The sequence below is a fragment of the Coenobita brevimanus genome, chromosome 113 (genome assembly GCF_032717465.1).
Source record: "Coenobita brevimanus isolate Jiangsu-jjx chromosome 113, ASM3271746v2, whole genome shotgun sequence".
NCBI lineage: Eukaryota > Metazoa > Arthropoda > Malacostraca > Decapoda > Coenobitidae > Coenobita > Coenobita brevimanus.
This window is the reverse complement of record NC_137066.1, coordinates 11,122,813-11,143,092: the sequence shown is the minus strand read 5'-3', so window position 1 is coordinate 11,143,092 and position 20,280 is coordinate 11,122,813. Positions and strand designations below refer to the sequence as shown.

Sequence of the window (20,280 nt, the reverse complement as noted above, 5' to 3'; positions counted from 1 at the left end):
TCACGGGCCTGACACCACTCTTCAACATCCTGACACATGCCAGTCCAGTAGAACCTTTGTTTCAGCCAACTTAAAGTTTTTGTCACTCCCACATGTCCACTAGTGATAAGGTTATGAGACTCTTCTAAGACCTCAGAGCTCAATTTCTTAAGGACCAACAGTTCCCAGTACTAGCTGAGGCAATCGAGTGTCTCCTACTGATGCTCCAGTAGTCCGTTGTTCAAACAAAGAAGATCCCACTGACTCAAATAGCTCTTAGTTGCAAGGCAGAATCTGGAAACCTATTCCCAAGGTTGATGAACTGTGCTTCGCCACGGCCACTCTAGCACTGGTTGTAAAGCTGTATCTTCCATCTGCATCCTTTTAAGGTTTTCTTCAGTTGACACTGGCCCTGTCAGTGTAGTATGGCTGCATTTCTTGCTATGACTTTCTTTCCCATTACACTGCTCGCAAACTGCGTCAGAAGGCCAAAGGATAAGGCAGTCAGCATTGCCATGTACCCTCTGAGGATGGTGCTGCAACTCATAGTTTTTTTTAGTGTGCCAGTGTCCTCCTGCAGCCTTCCTCCTATCCTCTTTTTTCCTCTTTGGACAATCATAACTGACGTGTCCCACCTCACCACATGTCCAACACCCCTTTGTTCGAATTGTAGAATTCCTTGCACTGTTCTCTTCTTGCTCCTTCTTCCATTTGTAACAGTCCTTCTTCTTGTCTCCTGGCTCTCTGCACATCCAGCAACGTCGTCCGATTTTCTCCTGTTCTCTCTTCCAGTTTAGCAGTCCTCTTTCCTGTGTCTAGGCTTTTCACAGTACCCTACCAGCAACTTCCATCAAATTTGTCCACTTCACATACCTGCCCCATTCATGCCATGAATCATGTAGTATGTCCTGCCTGCAAACTGGATGTACTAGACATGACAGAGGATTCAAATTCCAGAGCTCTGGCTAGTGCTTCTTGCATGATTCTTGGTTGGGCCTGCTTCATTTGCACTTTCAACTCTGCACTATCAAGAGCATCAATGAACTGGTCCCTCAGGCGAATACCCAATAGGTTAAGTGCTGCTCCAGGGTATGCCTTGTGTGCCATACTCTCCAGGTCATGAGCAAACTCCTGATGAGATTCACCTCGAGCCCGTACACTGTTTGGAATTTTGCTCTGTATACCTCAGTCTGGTACCTGGTCCCGTATCTGTGCTCCAGCACCTCAATTAGGGACTGATAACTGCTCCTTTCCTGCACTGACATCTGGCCAAGAATCTCCACTGTGGCACCCTTGAAGCTGTTAGCAAGCTGCACTGCCCTCTACCTATCATCCCAACCATTCCGATCAGCAATTAATTCAAACTGCGCACAGTAAGCTTCCCAAGATACTTTGCCATCAAATTCCTGAGGTTTCTTATTAATTGGGTCCCCATTATAGCCATGCACCTCACTGGTTGGGGCCTAAAAATTGGGGTATCATAATTAACCCGTGCTGCACTAATTCTTGTCAACCACATTACATTCCCTGAGTTATTGTTTTAAAATTTTTATTCAATATTAAGTTGATATATCAGATCAAGGGTTTCCGAGCTTGAAGTACCCACCATTTTTGTTGTTTTGTAATTTATGCCTCTTGGGTGGGCGTGATGGCAGTGATAAGTCACCCACACCGTTGGAGGTAGACCAGCGTGAGTCCGTCATGCCTGAACTACAAACAAGAACTGAATTACTACATATGCAGAATAAGGCAACTGCGGTGTGGAAAGTCTTGGCAACTGCTCTGATGGCATAGAGGGAGAGTCAACGTTCCCATGGAAACAGCTGATGCAACCTCATGCTCGAAATTATGATCCAGAGACCCATCGCCTCACATGAGATGATCAGTGTGGCCTGGGATGGCCTGTATATCACCTCACATGAGATGATGAGTGAGACAGGGGTTAAGTCTACAACTAATTCAACCCTATAATGGTACCTTTAGATGCTTGGGATTTGTCAAGATTCACTGTCCATTTTTTTCATATGCTCCCTGGACAGTAACCTTAGGTTCAGCAGCACAAGATTTCTCTACAGCTTCAGTTTTCTCACAAAATATTTTTAACTGGTCCTCTACTTACGGTCTGCATTCCATCACAACTCCTTTACTAATTATATTCAACTGGTCATCCACAAGCTGTCACACTCCATCATGTCATTGCTTACCTCATGCTTCTGCTGTTGTAACTCACGTATACTTCCTCCTTCAATTGTTGCTGTTCTTCCTTTATTTCCCACATGAAAGTGTCTAGCTGTCCCTGCATCCTCAGTTGTAACTATTTCTGTTGCTCCTGTAATGCCTCTTCAAGCCGTTCATATCGCCCTTTCTGTTTTTCACTTTGTGCTTCTAGTTGTTCACTTTGTGCTTGTAGTTGTTCTCTGAGTTCTTTCTGTCCTTCAGTATCTGCTTGTAGTTGTTCACTGAGTTCTTTCTTGAACTCCTTCTGTTCTTCACTTTGTGCTTGCACTTCTTCACTGAGTCCTTTCTGTCCTTCAATTTGTGCTCGTAGTTGTTCACTTTGTGCTTGTAGAAACTTCATGATTGTAGTCAGAGACGCCTCCTCCTGACTAGAGTGGCTTCTTGTCTGTACACCTTCTGGCACCATGTCAAAGATTTAATTCGCTGCAGCAATTTTCGATCACAGTCCTGACACCACAGTTATGTCCACGTTCCATACTGCCAAAGGCTCCAACAACAGTGGTTCAGTAGAGGAAGGCCATATCCCAGTGAATTCTTCTTCTTAGGGTCAGCTTTTTGATGTGCAACAGCAGATCTTTACAGAAGATAAACTCAGACTTAACTGACACAGGCTTCTCGCATCCAGTGTCTTTATTTTCCCAAGTAATTACACTGTCTGCCTCACAGCTCCAGAGCTACACTAACTTCACAAGGCCACAAGTCAAATTAAAGTGACTGAAACTCCTCCATTCTCTCCCCCGTCATTTGATAACCTCCTTGTTTCTGCAGCGTTCTAGAACATGCCGGTATCTGCTTCTAGCAACAACAGTTACGAAATCGGAGACATCCAAAATTTTCCAGAATTTCCTTACATTATATAGCACTCTAAATTCTGTAGGATACAAAATGAAATTAAATTACATAATTTAATAATCGCTTAAATAAACCGCTATAGAGAATACGAAAAGAGAATAAAAATGAATGTTTAACTTTACAAAGGACCTCCACTGACAGCAGCAGCAATCTGGCAACTTTGACCTCTAATGGAAAAATGGGAGAAGTGTCAGGAATTCTCCAGCACTACGTAACTAGCAATCCAGTTTCTCAACCCTACCCCCTCCCTAGTCCCTTCCTCGTCCCGACAAAGCTACACAAGACTTACAAACATAATCCTTAATCCCTAACAAAACATCTTAATACAAATAATCCTTCAACTTATCAGGTCTTCTCCTATGCCACTTCTGATGCCGTCCCTGCACCTCCATACTGTCCACTCCTGGAATGACTTAGTTCTCGTCCTGGTTCATTTCTTCCCTAGGGAAACTGTTACCATGCTCTTGTGCTTCTGCTCCTTGGTCCTCCCCAACATCATCGGCTATGGGTGTGAACGATTCCTTGAGGACGTCCCAGCTGTACTGCCTTAGCCCATGATACTGCCACAGGTGTTTTCCTTGTTCCACCTTTGGGCAAGACTTCCTGCCTCCCCGAAACCAGTACGGTACATATGACAGGCAGGCCATCAAAGAGTAGGGCCCATCACATGGGCTCTGCAGTTTCGATGACTGTCCCTTTTTCTGCTGAGGATTGTATAGCCAAACCTAATCACCATCCTTGAAGCCCACCTTATTTGCCTTGGAATCACACTTGCACTTCATCACTTTGCCTGAAAACTTCAGAGCTTCTCAGACTGGATGATTACCTCAGCCAGACTTTCCTGAAGATGCTTCGCATAGCTGGTGGTGTTGGCAGGCAGCTCTTCACCAGGTGGTCTTCCCACTAATGTATCAACTGGCAATCGTAACTCGTGGCCCAACATGAGTTTTGTAGGGGTGCAGCCAGTAGACTCATGGGATGCAGACCGGTATGCCATTAGTAATGCAGGAAATTTCTGGTCCCATCCCATCTGTCCCTCTACACAGAACTTGGCCAGTTTTTGTCCCATGGTCCACTTGAATTTCTCCACTATCCCATCTGACTGTGGCCTTAGCAGGTTCATCCTGGTCTGCTTCATCCCCAGTAACTTACAGCATTCATGGAACACAGCTGACTCGGAATTTCTTCTTTGGTCTGAATGTTGCTTTTGTGGATCCCAACACGACAGAAGAATTGATCAACCAACACTTGAGGAACAGTTGTGGCTTCTTGATTAGGGATGGCATAGGCTTCTGGCTACTTTGTGAAGCAGTCCTTGGCAACTCATATATATACCGGTTTTCTCTTTCGGTGAGTGGCAGAGGTTTGGCAATGTCTACTGTGACTCTTTCCACTGGTGCACCCACTTGGTATAGCTGAAGAGGGATGCAACCACGTTTCTTGGGTCCCTTCTTGGCACAGCATACATCACAGGCCCAACACCACTGTTAAACATCCTGATGCATGCCAGTTCAGGAAAACCTCCATGACAGCTGACTTAAAGTTTTCCTCACTCCCAGATGCCCATTAGTGATCTGGTTATGAGACTTTTCTAAGACCTTAGAGCTCATTTTCTTAGGAACCCCCAGTTGCCAATACTTGCTCAGGCCATCGAATGTCTCCCACTGACATTCCAGTAATCCTTTGTTTAAACAAAATAGGTCCCACTGGCTCCAGTAGCTCCTAGTCGCAGGGCTGAATCTGGGAACCTGTTCCCAAGATGGTTGCACTGTACTCTGCATCAGCCACTCTAGCACTGGTTGTGCATCTGTATCCTCCATCTTCATCCTCTTCAGGTATTCTTCAGCTGACACTGATCCTGTCAATGCAGTAAGGCTGCATTTCTTGCTATGATTTTCTTTCCCACTACACTGCTTGCAAACTAGGTCACAAGGCGATGACTCAGGCTGTCAGCATTACCATGTACCCACTCAGGACGGTGCTGCAAATCATAGTTGTGCAGGGCCAGCTTCCTGAGCCGGTGTGCCAGTTGTCCTCTTACAATCTTCCTCTTATCCTCTTTTTTTCTCTTTGGACAATCATAACTTATGTGTCGCACCTCACTCATGTCCAACACTTTTTTCTTCCAAACATAGATTTCCTTGCACTGTCCTGTTCTTGCTCCTCCTTCCATTGTAACAATCCTCCTTCTTGTGTCCTGGCTCCCCACAGAAGCAACAACCTCCTCCAATTTTCTCCTGTTCCCTCTTCCACTTGTAGCAGTCCTCTTTCCTGTGTCAGCTTTTCACAATACCAACAACTTCCATCAAATTCCTCCACTTCACATACATGCCCCTTCCTTCCCTTGAATCCTGCACTATGGCCTGCCTACAAACTGGATGTACTAGAGCTGACATCAGACTCAAATTCCAGAGCCTTAGCTAGTGCTTCTTTCATGCCTTTTGGTTGTGCCTGCTTCACTTGCTCTTTCAATTCTGCACTATCCAGAGCATTAATGAACTGGCCCCTCAGAAGAATAGCTAACAAGTTAGGTGCCACTCCGGGGATGCCTTGTGTGCCATGCCCTCTGGGTCATCAGCAAGCTGCTAAAGAGATTCGCCTCGAGCCCGTGCATGGTTCGGAATCTTGCTCTGTGTACCTCAGTCTGGTACATGGTTCGGAATCTTGCTCTGTATACCTCAGTCTGGTATACATGGTCCAGTATCTCTGCCCCAGTACCTTGATTAGGGACTGGTGACTGTTCCTTTCCTCCACTGACATCTGGCAAAGAATCTCCACCGTGGCACCCTTGAAGCTATTAACAAACTCCACTGCCCACTGTCCATCATCCCAACCATTCCGATATGCAAGTAACTGAAACTGCACACAGTAAGCTTCCCAAGATACTTTTCCATCAAATTCCTGAGGTTTCATCTTAACTGGACCCCCCATTATAACCATGCATTTCACTGCTTTAGTGCCTACAAACTGGGGCATGATGATCAAGTCCAGGACAGCTCAACAACTGTGGCATTAGGTTTTCTGGTCTACTACCCCATGCACATAAAAAGAGAGGAAATTTTCTTTTCCAAAATATAGTTTTTGCTCATATGAAATGAAAGAGTGAATGGAAGAGTATAGAAAAACAAATATGAGTTCATTATTTACCTTAGTTCAGCCGTGGTTATGTAATGAGGTCATTCCAGGTCTACCCTCCCAAACACACACAAAAAAAAAGGAAAAAAATCTCAAAAATTATTTTTGTTCATATAAAGAATACATGGACAAGAGTTTATTATTTACCTTATTTCTGCCGTGGTGAAGTAATAAGGACATCTTGGAGAAATATGTAGTGTGCACCTTTAAAAAAAAGCTTTCTAAGATGATGTACATCTCGGCTACAAGTTTTCTATGATATGATGTATGTCGCAGCTGTTGGGTTAAAACTCCGACATTATGATTATCCAACCCTGTAATGCTACAGTTCGATGCTCGGGATTCATCAAGATTCATCATACACTGTCCATTTTTCTCATATGCTCCTAATCACAGGCTCAGCAGTGAAACATTTCTCCACAATCTCAATTCTCTCAATAATTACAGTATCTTTAACTGGTCGTCTACATGCTGTCTGCACTCCATCGAAATTCCCTCGTTAACCCTTGGATTGCGAGCCAACAGCTCAGGATGGGTAGCATCGCATTGTGAGCCACACCTCAGGCTGTGCTGGCCGTGCAACACCACTAACTACTCCACCCCTATGCAAACTTACACATGGCGCTCCAAAAAAGACAGAGAGAGAGAGAGAGAGTTTTTCTTTTCACCAGATGATACCCTGAATGTTTATCTTCAAGTTTATAATAAACAAAAAATTATTGTTACATTTTTTTTTCACTTTTTCACTACTCCCCTACATAAACTTATGCATGGCCCTACACAAAGATAGAGAGAGAGAGAGATTTTTTTCACCAGAAGTTGCCCTTGATATTTTTCTTCAAGTTTATAATAAACTATCAATCTATCTATCTATCTATTGCCAGATGCCTTAATCCAGTATGAAGTGGCCACAAACATATCGCCTCCATGTCTCTTTGTCCCCCGCCATTTTGCTTCCACCCCACACCCCCTTCTCTCATATACCTCTCCACTTCATCCCTCCATCTCATCCTTGGCCTACCCCTCTCACTCCCCCCTTCCACTTCACTCACATACACTCTCCTCGTCAGTCTCTTACTTTCCGTCCTCTTCAAATGGTCAAACCACCTCAGTGTGTTACTCCTAATGCTTCCTATCACATCCAAACCACAATGCACCTTCACTTCCTCATTTGTCAGTATGTCTCCATGTGACTCCACATGGTCCTCCCAAATAACTAATTTCCACTGCTCTCACTCTTGACTTCTGTCCCTCCAGCTAGGTCCAAGCTTCGCTTCCATACATTAGAGTTGGTATCACAATATTGTCGTATAATAGCTTTTTCACTTGCATGCTCACTTCCCTGTTTCTTATCACTGTTTTCAAAGAACCAGCAACCTTTCTTCCCTGTTGTACTCCTTCAAGCACTTTACCCTCTTAACTTCCATCCTTACTCATCACACTACCCAAGTACTTAAATGCACTCACATTATCCATTTCCTCCTCACCAAACCTCACTGTACATTCAATGACTTCACTTCTCTCGAAGACAATAACTTCACTTTTCCCTACATTCAACTTTAGATTTCGTTTCTTGCACACTCTCCCAAACTCATCCACCAAGCCTTGCAGCTCCCCTACGTCATCACTTAACAACACATTATCATCTGCAAACAACAGTACAGGGAGTTTCCAAACACTGCCCTCTCTCAATAGGGCCACTCCAGCCACTGCCCTACATTGTACCTCTTTTATAACCACATCCATGTACAGACTGAACAACCATGGAGACATGACACATCCTTGTTTCAATTCAACCTTCAAATAGAAAAATTCACTCTGTTCACTATCCACACGCACTGCAGCCTCAGCACCCTCATACATACTCTTCACGGCCTTCAACAACTTTCCATCTACTCCATATGTTCTTAATACTTTCCACAATTCTTGTCTATCCACCCTGTCATATGCTTTCTCCAAATCCATGAAAGCCGCATACAACTTTTTTCCCGTCTCTAGAAACTTTTCCACTAAAGATCTAAGAATGAATGTCTGATCTACACAAACTCTTCCACTCCTGAAACCTCCCTGTTCATCTCCAACAAATTCCTATGTTATTTTCCTAACTCTGCCAATATGTATCCTACCATGTACTTTTCCTGTTACACTAAGAAGACAAATGCCCCTGTGATTACCACACACTTCTATTCCCCCTTTTCCATTGTACAGGGGAATAATTATACCTGACTTCCAATCCAGTATATTACCAATATGCCGGGAATCGAACCCGGGACTCTCAGGTGAGAGCCAGGCAGCATACCATTACACCACGACCAGGTAGAGTTAACACACATTGTCACAATTTTGCAACCAATGTCCCTCCGTCTCCACTGCAGGCATGAAAGGATGAGTTAACCCCCTGGCACTTGGGCAAGTAGATGCTTTTAATCTATCCCAAGCACTTACAACATGTCAAAATGAAAAGAGAAACCTGTTCTGTAAACAGGAAAAATCACCCAATGTATTACCAATATGCCGGAAATCGGACCCGGGACTCTCAGGTGAGAGCCAGGCAGCATACCACTACACCATGACCACATGAAGTTAACTCACATTGGTTGCCCGACTGCCAGGGGGTAACCTCATCCCCTTCATGCCCACAGTGGGGGCGGAGGGACATTGGTTGCAAGATTGTGACAATGTGAGTTAACTTTACCTGGTCGTGGAGTAGTGGTATGCTGTCTGGCTCTCACCTGAGAGTCCCGTGTTCGATTCCCGACATATTGGTAATATATTAGATGATTTTTCCTGTGTACAGTACAGGTTTCTTTCTTCCCTCTGACTTCCAATCCTCCAGGACTCTACCTTCCTCCCAGGTCAATCTGCACATCTTCCACATCCATTCTACTACTGTCTCTCCCCCATGCTTCAGCATTTCACCACACACTTCATCAGTTGCTGGGGCTTTCCCCATTTTAACTTTCTTCATTGCTTCCACAACTTCCATCCTACTGATTTCTTCCTCTCTTCTCACATCCCTCCTTCTCCCAGCCATTCCCCAGCCGCTTATACTTGCATTACTTTCATTCTCTATGTTCAACAATTCCTTAAAGTGTTCTCTTCATCTGCTCGCTTTTTCTCCCTTCTCCACTAATAATCTACCATTTTTATCTTTGACTCTCCAGATAACATCTTTGGCACCCTGTCTAAGTCTCATTACCTCTTTCCAGAACATTTTCATACATTCCCTCCACTTTACTCTCAGGTTCTCTCCAAATTCCTCATCCACTCTCTTCTCTCTTAATTATCTTTTCACCTCTCTCTTCCTCTCTACGTATTACTCTCTCCTCCATCTCTCAACTTCTTCCACGCCCCTGTTTCTCATCCGCCAGTGACGTATATAGGTCCATGGAAAGTGGGGGGCCACAGGGGTGAATCCAGGGGTTTTTAAGGGGGGGGGGGAGGCGAGTGAAGCGAGCCTCTACAGCTGTCGGGGTCTGGCGGGGCAATGTAAGCCCCCCCCCCAGGAAATTTTTTGAAGATCAAGCATTTTTAGGGGCATTTTGAGGCCCCAGGAGGGATATATTGCAGTAATCCGACATTCAATGATAAAACTTCACAAGGCCACAAGTTAAATTAAACTGACCGAAACTTCTCTATTCTCTCCCCCATCATTTTATAACCTTCCTTGCTTCTCCATCATTCTAGGATGTGCTGTTGCATGCTGCTAATAATAACAGTTACCAAATTGGAGACTTCCAAAATATTCCAGTTTCCATACATTACTTACCACTCTAAATTTTTAAGCATACAAACTGAAATTTAATCACATAACTTTACAATCACCTAAATAAAACATTATAGAGAAAATAAAAAGAGAATAAGAATGAATGGATACCTTTACAGAGTAAATCTGCTCACAGCAGCAGGCTATCTGGGAACCCGGACTAGTAACGGAAAAATACGAAAATTTTCAGGACTTCTCCAACGCTAGCCAACTAGCAATCCAGTTTCTTAACAATATATTAGATATGCGTATTGCAGGACTAGGTATGAATAATAAATTGAAATATATCCTGACTAATGTACACTGAAGTTAAATGGTTAGTATACCAAAATAAATCTTCAGTACCGGTGTATGCTAAAATGTAATCAAACAAGTGACAAATTTATCCACACCCAATAAATAACAAAGAGAAACCAACCAGAAAACTTTTAGATTTATTAGTCTATCCCCACACGATTACAGAATATGTAAAGGTAACCATCCACGAATGGATTACATCAGTTTATCCACAGTCAGTGAGAAAATAAGTGTTATGGCATTCCAAATGTAAGTCATATTTAATCCATGAAGTCATTGCTGGCCATCACATTATGCCAAACTAGTTAGTAGTTCAGCTACACACGATTTGCTGACAGAATTGCTTCTGCCATTCGTGAACACTTTTAAGTAATTATGACTCCAAGGGCATGGCTTTTATCTTGCAAATAATTTGCCATGTAATAATTTATAAAGCAGAACCGATACTGCCTGCCAGGTGCAGGTAGATAATGGTCCACGACGTATTCTTCCTTGTTTTAAATGACTATATTAAGCACAAATGACGTATTTGCATTTACTTATTATAATAGATATGACTAACATGTTAGCCTAATGCCTCCCAACCATGTCAAAATCTTCCTTATAGTACAAATATAGCATAAATGGGTAGCATGAAAATTTTCTACTCTGGCATGGAAAGACGTCCGTTTCTTCCATGTGTAGTTCCGTCGGGACTGTGATGCACTGGCTGTGGAGAGGACGGACGTGTGTTGCCTTCTCTCCTCAAGTTGTAGGGCTGCCTCAGTATCAATAGCTTTTTGTTCAACACTTGGGTGATTTAAAGTTACATTAGCCAGTACACATTTTCCTCCCGTCCCTGTTTAAAGGTACAGTTGTGGTCATAAATAATCACCTATCCTTCGGTACCCCGTGCCACAGGGTGGCTCATTTATGCACGGCAAGTCACAGTGGAGCAAAAGGGGCTGAGAGGGAGGGGCCAGAGAGAGAAGTGGGTGGGTGGGACGAGTGATGGTGCAGGGGAGGAGTGAGGGAGGGGAGGGAGGGTAGGTAAGAGAGGGAGAATGAAATGCGAAATGAAGGTCACATTTGTCTATTTTCTTTGATTCAAGGCATGATATTAAGGGGTTAATATTTGGTAGATAATGCTGCATAACACCTTGTATAGCGGCGTCAGATAACAAGATTTAGATAGATGGTGATCTCAAGGGCTGGCTTATGAGGAAAATATGCTGACGTGACAGACTGAACATGAGTGCAGAGCCATCGAGACTGTGTGGGCCCAGATTGTCAACGCGTGGAAGCCAGAGAACGAGCGGACGCAGGCCCGCCTCTACAGCACACCAAGGCTCGAGTGGGAGCTGTTCAGACGAAACCAGCAAACTATTAACAACAGTTTCCTCAGTGCCGCAAAGAATGCAAGATATTATTGAGGCAGGAGGCCACTGGACTACTTACTAAGGCTGTACTGGTTGCTTTGGCTTGACCAGTGTCGGTAAACACTGACATAGATATATTTCGGGAGTCTGGGTAGGATTTTGTTTCATTTTCCTTCTGACAGCTTATGAGAGATATTGTTATTATATCCACCCATGTGCACAGACATCAAATTTTATTTACCTTTTACGTACAGTTATTTCAAATAGCCTTTTCATATACAGATGCCATAATTATAATAGTTGACATGATGGTGACTGTACAGAGGGAGTGTATACCAAGATGATGATTATATTTACTATAGGTGCAGTCATGTCAGAGGCTGCATAATTATGATATTTAGTTACAAAAATTAATTGCATGTATGGGTAGATGACGTTTCCTACACAAACATTACGGAAGTCAAAACCATCCAGATTCAATTCTGCATCCGAAGTCAAAATACATGAATAATCACAAATATCTGGCTCTGCACTAATGTTTGCTCTGTCACATCAGCATATTTCTCTAACGAACCAGCCCTTGATATCACCACTTCTCTAAAGCTTGTTATCTGACGCTGCTATACAAGGTGTAATGCAGCATTATCTGCCAAATAGTAACTCCTTTAATATCATACCCTGAATGAAAGAATACTGACAACTAATGTGACCACCACATCGCATTTCATTCTCCTTCCTCTACCTCCCCTTCCTCACTCCCCCCTGCACCATCACTCGTCCCCCCATCCACCTTCCCTTCTCTATCTTGCCCCTCCCTCTCAGCCCCTCTTACTCCACTGTGACTTGCCACGCACAAAGGAGCCAGCCTGAGCCACGGGGTACTGTAAGAGAGGTGATTATTTATGACCACGACTGTACAATCGGTGTTTGTATCTATTTCTGAGATTTCCTTTGGTTATTTACCTCTGGTGAGATCCCCCCACTGATAGCTATGGAGTGTGAAGAAACACAGACGCGACCTCCCACGAGTGGTTTGCGAGGGTAATTTCAGACTTAGGTATTATCCAGGGTATTTTGTCCCTTGCATATCTTTCTGTTTCTTCCCACTTCTCCTGCAAAGGGGAGGTTGTTATGATGGTGGACGCCCCTGCTGTCTCTCTCCCATCACGGGAAGAGGTGATGATAAATATGTTGACTGGACTAATTGCCCCTAGACTGACACTCGCCAGACTCCTTCCCCACTTGATGTCCCTGTAGGGACTGTGACTTTTGAAATGTTACATGCCTTAGGTTCAACTCCCCTGTCGTCTCGATCCCTTCATTATCAAGAAGGTGAGAGATGTTTGTGTTGGAGAGGTGGAACCGGGGAAAAAAAAAAATGTGAATGGAGATCTCTTACTCAGAACTGTAAACTCCGCCCAGATAAATTATTTGCTTGAACTGTGTAAGTTTCGCTATTATGATGTTGATCCGACAATCCCGATTTCCATGAATTCTTGCAAGAGTGTTGGCACTTGCAGGGGTCTCATGGTGATGTGTGAGGATGACATTGTACAGAAACTTGCTGTGCAATACATAATTGATATAAGATGAACTACCTGATTCTCAGAAGGCACAAGGACGAAGACTGAAACTAATATTATGACGTTTTGTAAAGTTTCTCTTCCGGATCATATCAAAGTTGGCTACAAAATTGTTAACGTATGACCATATATCCCTAACCCTTTTCGCAGTCTGAAATGTCAGCTGCATGGACATAGTGACAAGTCTTGTTGGGCTTCCCAATAATTATGTGGCAAGTGTGCATCTCAGGATTATGATGGTGAACACTTCACATTCGAGACTGTATATTGCTTTCACTGCAAGGGTGTTCACTCCACTTCCTTGAGAGATTATCCCAAGTGAAAGGACGAGAAAGAGGTCTGCACAGTGAAGGCAAATGAGGGCATCTCCTACTATGAAGCTAATAAGAAGGTGAAGGCACTGCATGCAACTGCCTTACTGAGTACCTCCTCTGCTTCAGCGGTGATGTCCCGTCCTGTGATGAGCTCTGTCGAGACACAGACTGACCTTGTTGCTGTTACTCATGCCACTTTCTCTGTGTCTTCATCTCAGCCCTGTCCAGTCCAACTCTTTTACTAATACTCCTGTCACTAATTCCTACTGACAGGTTGCTGCTGCTTCTCAATTAGTACAGCCTAAACAGAAGTCCGACAAGTCTGATAAGATTCATTTGACCACACTCCCAACAATCACGTCCTCAGGTTCTTCCTGCTCCTGCTTCAGTGAGGGAGAGAAAAGTTAGCTCTTCGTCAAGAGAGTGTGGGAGTTTTGTAATTGATGAATATTTGGAGGTTTCCATTTGTAAGGACCGGGATAGGTCCCCTGGTAGCCATTCACCTGGCAGTGGGCGGCATAAAAAAAACTAAGCACACTGGCCCACCTCATAAATCTTAAACTGTGTTACAGTGAAACTGTAGGACTCTTGGGATTAAGTTTGGTCAGAAACAATGATCAATCACCAAGAAATTGTTCACCGGGGTCCATAAGTGGCCTAAACAGGTATACCTTTGTCACACCTGGTACCGTGTTCTCTGTAGGTGGTCTGAGCCTCTCACGTTTTCTATGGTATTATAAGTCTGGGAAACCAATGAAAGTAAGTAGATATGTATTTATTACAAACATAAAAACATGTGATAAAAGAGTAAATTGGATTTTATACTAAAATAGAGTTGAAATAAGCATTGTACCATCGTGCAAACCGAGCAAAATCGGGCAGACTGGTCACGATGAATCGCAAACATTCCTGAATCATGATACATATCATTTTTTCTACTTACATAATACATCTACAATAACATTATACCATTTTACATTTTATTGAACTGTTTTTACGTATTCACAGGCCTTTCGATAACATTTAGCGTAATGTTAGCGCTTATTTACGTAGTGAGTGAACTCGCTGTGACTGTTGTTTCAACTCGTATTGTGTTTTTTCTACTTACATAATACTTTCCTAATAACATTATACACTTTTCCACTTTTGAGACCTGTTTTGAGATAGTTTCAGGCCTTACATAAATATTTAGCGTAATAATAGCGCATAATAACACAGACGGTGAAGTCGCTATGACTACTATTTCAACTTACAACCTATTTTTGTACTTATATAATAATTCTCCACTAACATTGCACATGTTTACACTTGATATAATTGATATCACATAATTTCAGACCTTACGATTCTACTGAGCATCATATTATCGCGTACTTACACAGTGAGTGTTATCGCGATATAATTTGTTTCACCTTACGCTAGTATTCAACTTATAAATTACCTTACTACTAACATTACACCCTTTTCCACTTTATATCATTCCTATCACACACTTACTGACCAGAATGTTCTACTGAGCGTAATATTTTCGCAGATTTACACAGCGGGTGTACTCATGACATCAATTGTTACAACTTACACTATTTTTCAACTTATACGTTACATTCATGCTAACATTACACCCGTTTCCACTTTATATTCTTGCTATCACATATTTACTGACCAGAGTGTTATACTGAGCGTCATATTTTCGCAGATTTACACAGTGGGTGTAGTTTTGATATCACTTCTTTCAACTTACACTATTTCTCAACTTATGCATTACTTTCCTGAAAACATTACACCCGTTTCAACTTTATATAAGACTTAGCACATACTGACTAGCCTTACCATTATAATGAGCGTCATATCGCCATCCCACACAGTTTCAGTAGTGTAGGAAGTTATGGTACTCTTTGAAACATGGCTGAAGGCACAACGCAACATTGCACTCGACACACTCGTACCTTGTGTCTTTTCTCTGAGTGGATGGTCTGACTGTCGAGTGCCTGCATACATGGCAGCGGGGCTGGGATTTACAACGGTTTGGGTCGGAAGGGATTGTGCTAGGATAGTGGCGTTCTGCGAGGCGTAGGGAAGTCTGGGCAGCCATGGGGGTGCGGGTGCGGTGTGTGGGTCTGTCCTGGGCATGCCTGGCGATTATTTCACGTGCCAGCTCCCTCACAAACCCCTCAAAGGTCTCTGATACTCCAGTTGTCATGGCGTGCAGGTAGTGTGCGTTCAGGACCGTGATGTCGAGCAAGTGGAAAAAGAGCTTTTTGTACCACTTCATCATGGTCCTGGCACAGTCAACATTGGAAATCATTGAGTCTGACTGATCCACTTGCCTCATGTTCAGATTATAGTCCAGTACAGACTCGGGTTTCCAGACGTTGCGCCTCCTCTCGCTACGGTGATCCACGGAGTCTGTGCGGTGCATCAGGGGGCTGTGAACAGTTGATAGGAGGCAAACTTCCCTGTTGTGGTTCCACAGGGTGGCAAGGATGTTATTGGCCTGGAAGAAAACCACCTCATTCTTGTCAAGTTTCCTCCCTTGACCATATGGCGACGGTTTCTCTTTACTGTACCACAGACTCCGGTGTCGTGTTGGTGGAGGAACCTAGCGAGAAGAGGGCTAGTGTACCAGTTGTCCAGGTACAACACATGACCACGATGAAGGTACTCCTCTATCATGGTCTTCACCACGGCCCCTGAGAGTCCTATACTATGATCTTCTGTTATATCTGTCTGTACGCCCGTGTACAAGACTATGTCTTGCACATAACCAGTCTTACAGTCACACATAACAAAGATCTTGAACCCGAAACGGTGTCTCTTGCTGGGTATGTACTGCCGAAAGGAAATATTGCCTCTCCACAACACAAGACTCTCGTCTATGATGAGGTCTCTGTAAGGATAAAATGAGGAGCGGAACATTTCCCGTAAATGATCAAATACCAGCCTAATTCTCCTCATTTTATCTGTGTTATTTGCATTAGCTGGATCTTCTGCATCAAAAAAGTCGAGGCGGCCGAGAATATGCTGAAATCTATTACGACTCATCACCTTTCCAAAGAAAGGTGTGAGGATCATTGGGTCAGTTGTCCAGTAGAGAGGAATTTGGTTTTTCCTTACCACACCCATCAAGAGAACCAGGGCAAAAAATAAGAACATCTCTGAAATTGTCACGGGATAGTCATATTGTTGGGAATGCCTGCTCGTGGTTCCCAAATGTTCACTTTCACGGCGCTGTGTTCGTGAAAATATGTTGGTCTGTTCCACTATGCTCCCCACAAACGCCTCCCCAAAGAGCAAGTGGAAAAAATCCACCCTAGAGGAACCCGCATGCACACCTGGAGCCGTGCAACCAGACCGCCACTCCTCAGTGAAAGGGTGAATGATGGGAGTAAAATTACTCCCATCTTCCCAGTTCCACGAGACACCACCATCTCCAGCCACGTCCCCATCGTCGCCTTCGTCAGGGTGGGGAGGTGAGGGTGGTGGGGGAGGTTGGGGAGGTGGAGAGCGGCGCCTTTCATCACTCGCACTTCTCTTCCCTCTCCCTTTTCCTTTACCTTTTCCCTTCCCTTTCCTTCCTTTCCCCACATCCTGGGGCTGTGGGGAGGAAGTTTGGGAATATTGTGGGGCGAAAGACGTGCTGGGGAGTGGCTCCACCTCCTCTCCCCTAGCCCTACGTGCACCATGTGCTCGTGCTGCCTCCCTCACACCACTTTCCCTTTCACCCCGCACTCCCGCCACACCACTTTCCCTTTCACCCCGCGCTCCCACCACACCACTTTCCCTTTCACCCAGCACTCCCACCACACCACTTTCCACTTCCCCAGACAAAAGACTTGCACCATACCTGATATGTCTTCTCGCCCCACCTTCTGATCCTCGGGGTGATATTTTCTCCTTACCCAACCACGAGGCGATATCACATCCTAAGCCGCCATCATCATCATCGTCCTCATCAGATTCGGGATGGAGAGAGAGCCGTGCACATGGTTGGGGTGCAGGCTGGCCTTCCCTTGCCTTACGGTGTCACATACCGCTTTTTCCAGGGCGAAGGGACCTCTTCATCACTGCTTGTTATTTCTTCCTCTGGCTGGACGTAATTGCGATCCACCACATCATTGTCAAGTGGAGAATCATTATCTCCAGTGAAGGCTTCCAGGGCGGATGCAATTTCGTCGTCTGAGAGACCTTTCCGTGCCATGGCTGACCTGGGTCACTGCTAACAGGTGAGTGACCAAGACAAGGGCGAGCGCAGGTCACGCGGGGTCTGGGACGCTGCCCGCCTGGCGGCAGGTAGGGGAGGCTTGGGTACGTGGGCGAATCGAAAATCTCACGCAAATTTTGAAAATTGTGGAAATTATGAACCTTGCAATTGCAGGACATTGAAGTACGTCAACGGGATTGGCAGTGACAAAACGTGAGGACGTGGAAGTACATCAACGGGACGCCGCGAGTTAAATAATATAGGAATCTTTCAATGTATACACAGGCCAGATGTAATTGGTTTATGGGAGATACGTTTAGTGGATCACCCTGATCCTCCACAGCTCAAATACTACCACTCCTATAAAAGATATGACAGTCACGGAGTTGCCATTTACACACACAAATCACACCCACAAACAGAGGTGATTCTAAATTCTGCTCTGGAAGTTGTCGCATCCAGAGCAAAATTAAATAACATGTATCAATTTCCTCTTCCTACAGTCCACCACAGGCCTTTTTGATAGTGACACATTAAATTCACTTTTTGAACACCTCCGTGGAAATAGTTTGGGTCAACTTTAACATCCACCACTATCAGTAGGGCAGCTTGAGGATTGATGGTCATGGGGAGCAAGTAGAAGACAGTCCAACCTCTGTTTTCCACATGATGGTAGAGCAACTCATGCAAATGATCGTACTAATCATTTTTCGGCCATTGGCTTATCTTTGGTTTCCCCAGGTATACATCAAGGTTTCTCGTGGAATCCTTATGACGACTCCTTGGGAAGCAATCATTTACCCTATTATGTCTTTCCTATAAATGCGACATTATTTCGGACCCTCCACTTCCAAAATTTAACTATAGGGAAGCAAATTGAGGATCCTTCTCAAGGATCACCAATTTACAGTAGATATATATCTGGAGAGACAATAGATGTAAAAGTAAAAAATTCAACCAATTCCATATTACAATAGCTGAGGCTGCTATTCCCAAAATTTCTCCAGTTTCCGCAAAGCATAGAGCTCATTGGTGGACACTGAATTACTGACAGGTATTAAGGAAGCACGGTTGGAGATACAGGATTTTTTATAGTCAACCTACTAAGGAGAACTTTACTGCATACAAACAGGCAGGGGCTGAGGCAAGGCGAATAATTTGAATGGCTAAACAAGACTCCTGGCGGTGTTTTGTGTCCACAGTGAATTGTTTTACTGCAATGAGTAAAGTCTGGTCAACTATTAAAATACTAAAAAATAAGAGCCCTCTCATCCCCATCACCACTCTACAAGTGGATAACATCTGTGTAGCTAACATCCTCACCAGGAGATTTTATCTTGTGAGTAGCTCAGCCAATTACAACCTGCATTATCAGGACCATAAATGCATGACTGAGCTACAGATAATGCACTTTACCACAGAAGTCCTTAGACTCCCTGTATAAACAAGAGTTTACAATAAATGTTATGCTCCTTACTTTGAAATTCTGTAAAGACACCATTCCTGTACCAGATACAAACAAGTATGGTATGACCAAGCATCTTAATCAGAACAAACTGATTAAGCTGTTAGCATTGCATAATGAGCTTTGGGTATCCTGAACGTTCCCTAACTCACGGCACTTTGGACAAGTAAAATACGTAATCAGGCTGGTCATCTTATGAATTCCACTTCATTTCATCATATTGTGTTGACTTCTTGTCTGTGTAAGGTCATGGAACGTATGGTTAATAATAGGCTTCTTTTTGTTTTAGGGTCAAGAATTGTTAGGTGATCAACAGTGTGGCTTCTGTAAATACAGAAGTTCACTAGATCATTTCATAAATTTGGAGCATTGCATTCAGAGAGATTTGCTAATAATCTCTCTGAAATTCATATGACATAATGTGGTGACATGGTATGCTACTGAAGCTCTATGCCTATTTTTATTTCCAGTTTTTTAACCTGAGATGTCCCGTCGACGTATGGGTACGTTGCAACATTTTCCATTTGCCAGTCCCGACGACGTACTGGTACGTCGTGCAATTGCAAGGTCCCTAATTTGCACAATTTTCAATTTTTGCGTGTGATTTTTCGTACATATACACGGGACACCTTCCTCTATTCCTCTACAAGATGCCAAACAGGGACAGTGCCTTACACCGCATAACCTACCCCTCCCCCCCGCTCGCCATTGTCTTGGCAATTCACCTGTTACCAGTGACCTGGCCAATAAAGACATTCAGGGCCAGAGTGATTCCCCAATGTGGAGGACAAAGTTAACATAGCATTAGAGGAAGAAACAGTCAGAAATGATGATCAGGTAATGTGGCAAAAGACGCTCAGGTATGGTGATGAGTTAGCAAGTGAAACAATGCTTATAATGCCTATATTACTGTTTGAAAACCAATATACTCTCATACTACATATAATTTCGCACCAAGTAAATAAATAAATACCGTTTATGAGTGGTGTAAAATAGTTACCCTCCCATAGAACTCGTTTTCTTTGGTGCCAGCCTGTTAGAAAACCCAGTCAGGTAAGGAGGCACTGCTACCTGGATCGAGTATTTTAAACC

The 20,280-nt window shown here is 43.8% G+C and overlaps 1 protein-coding gene across 1 annotated transcript in view; it reads left to right on the top strand.

Moving 5' to 3' along the window:
* Window positions 1–5,614: 5,614 nt before the first annotated feature.
* LOC145418256 (uncharacterized) overlaps window positions 5,615–20,280 on the top strand; it is a 75,335-nt gene continuing 60,669 nt past the window's right edge. The window contains exons 1-2 of the mRNA XM_080286701.1: window positions 5,615–5,716; window positions 13,796–13,925. Coding sequence (XP_080142827.1) covers window positions 5,615–5,716; window positions 13,796–13,925 — 232 coding nt within the window. The remainder of the gene's footprint in view (window positions 5,717–13,795; window positions 13,926–20,280) is intronic.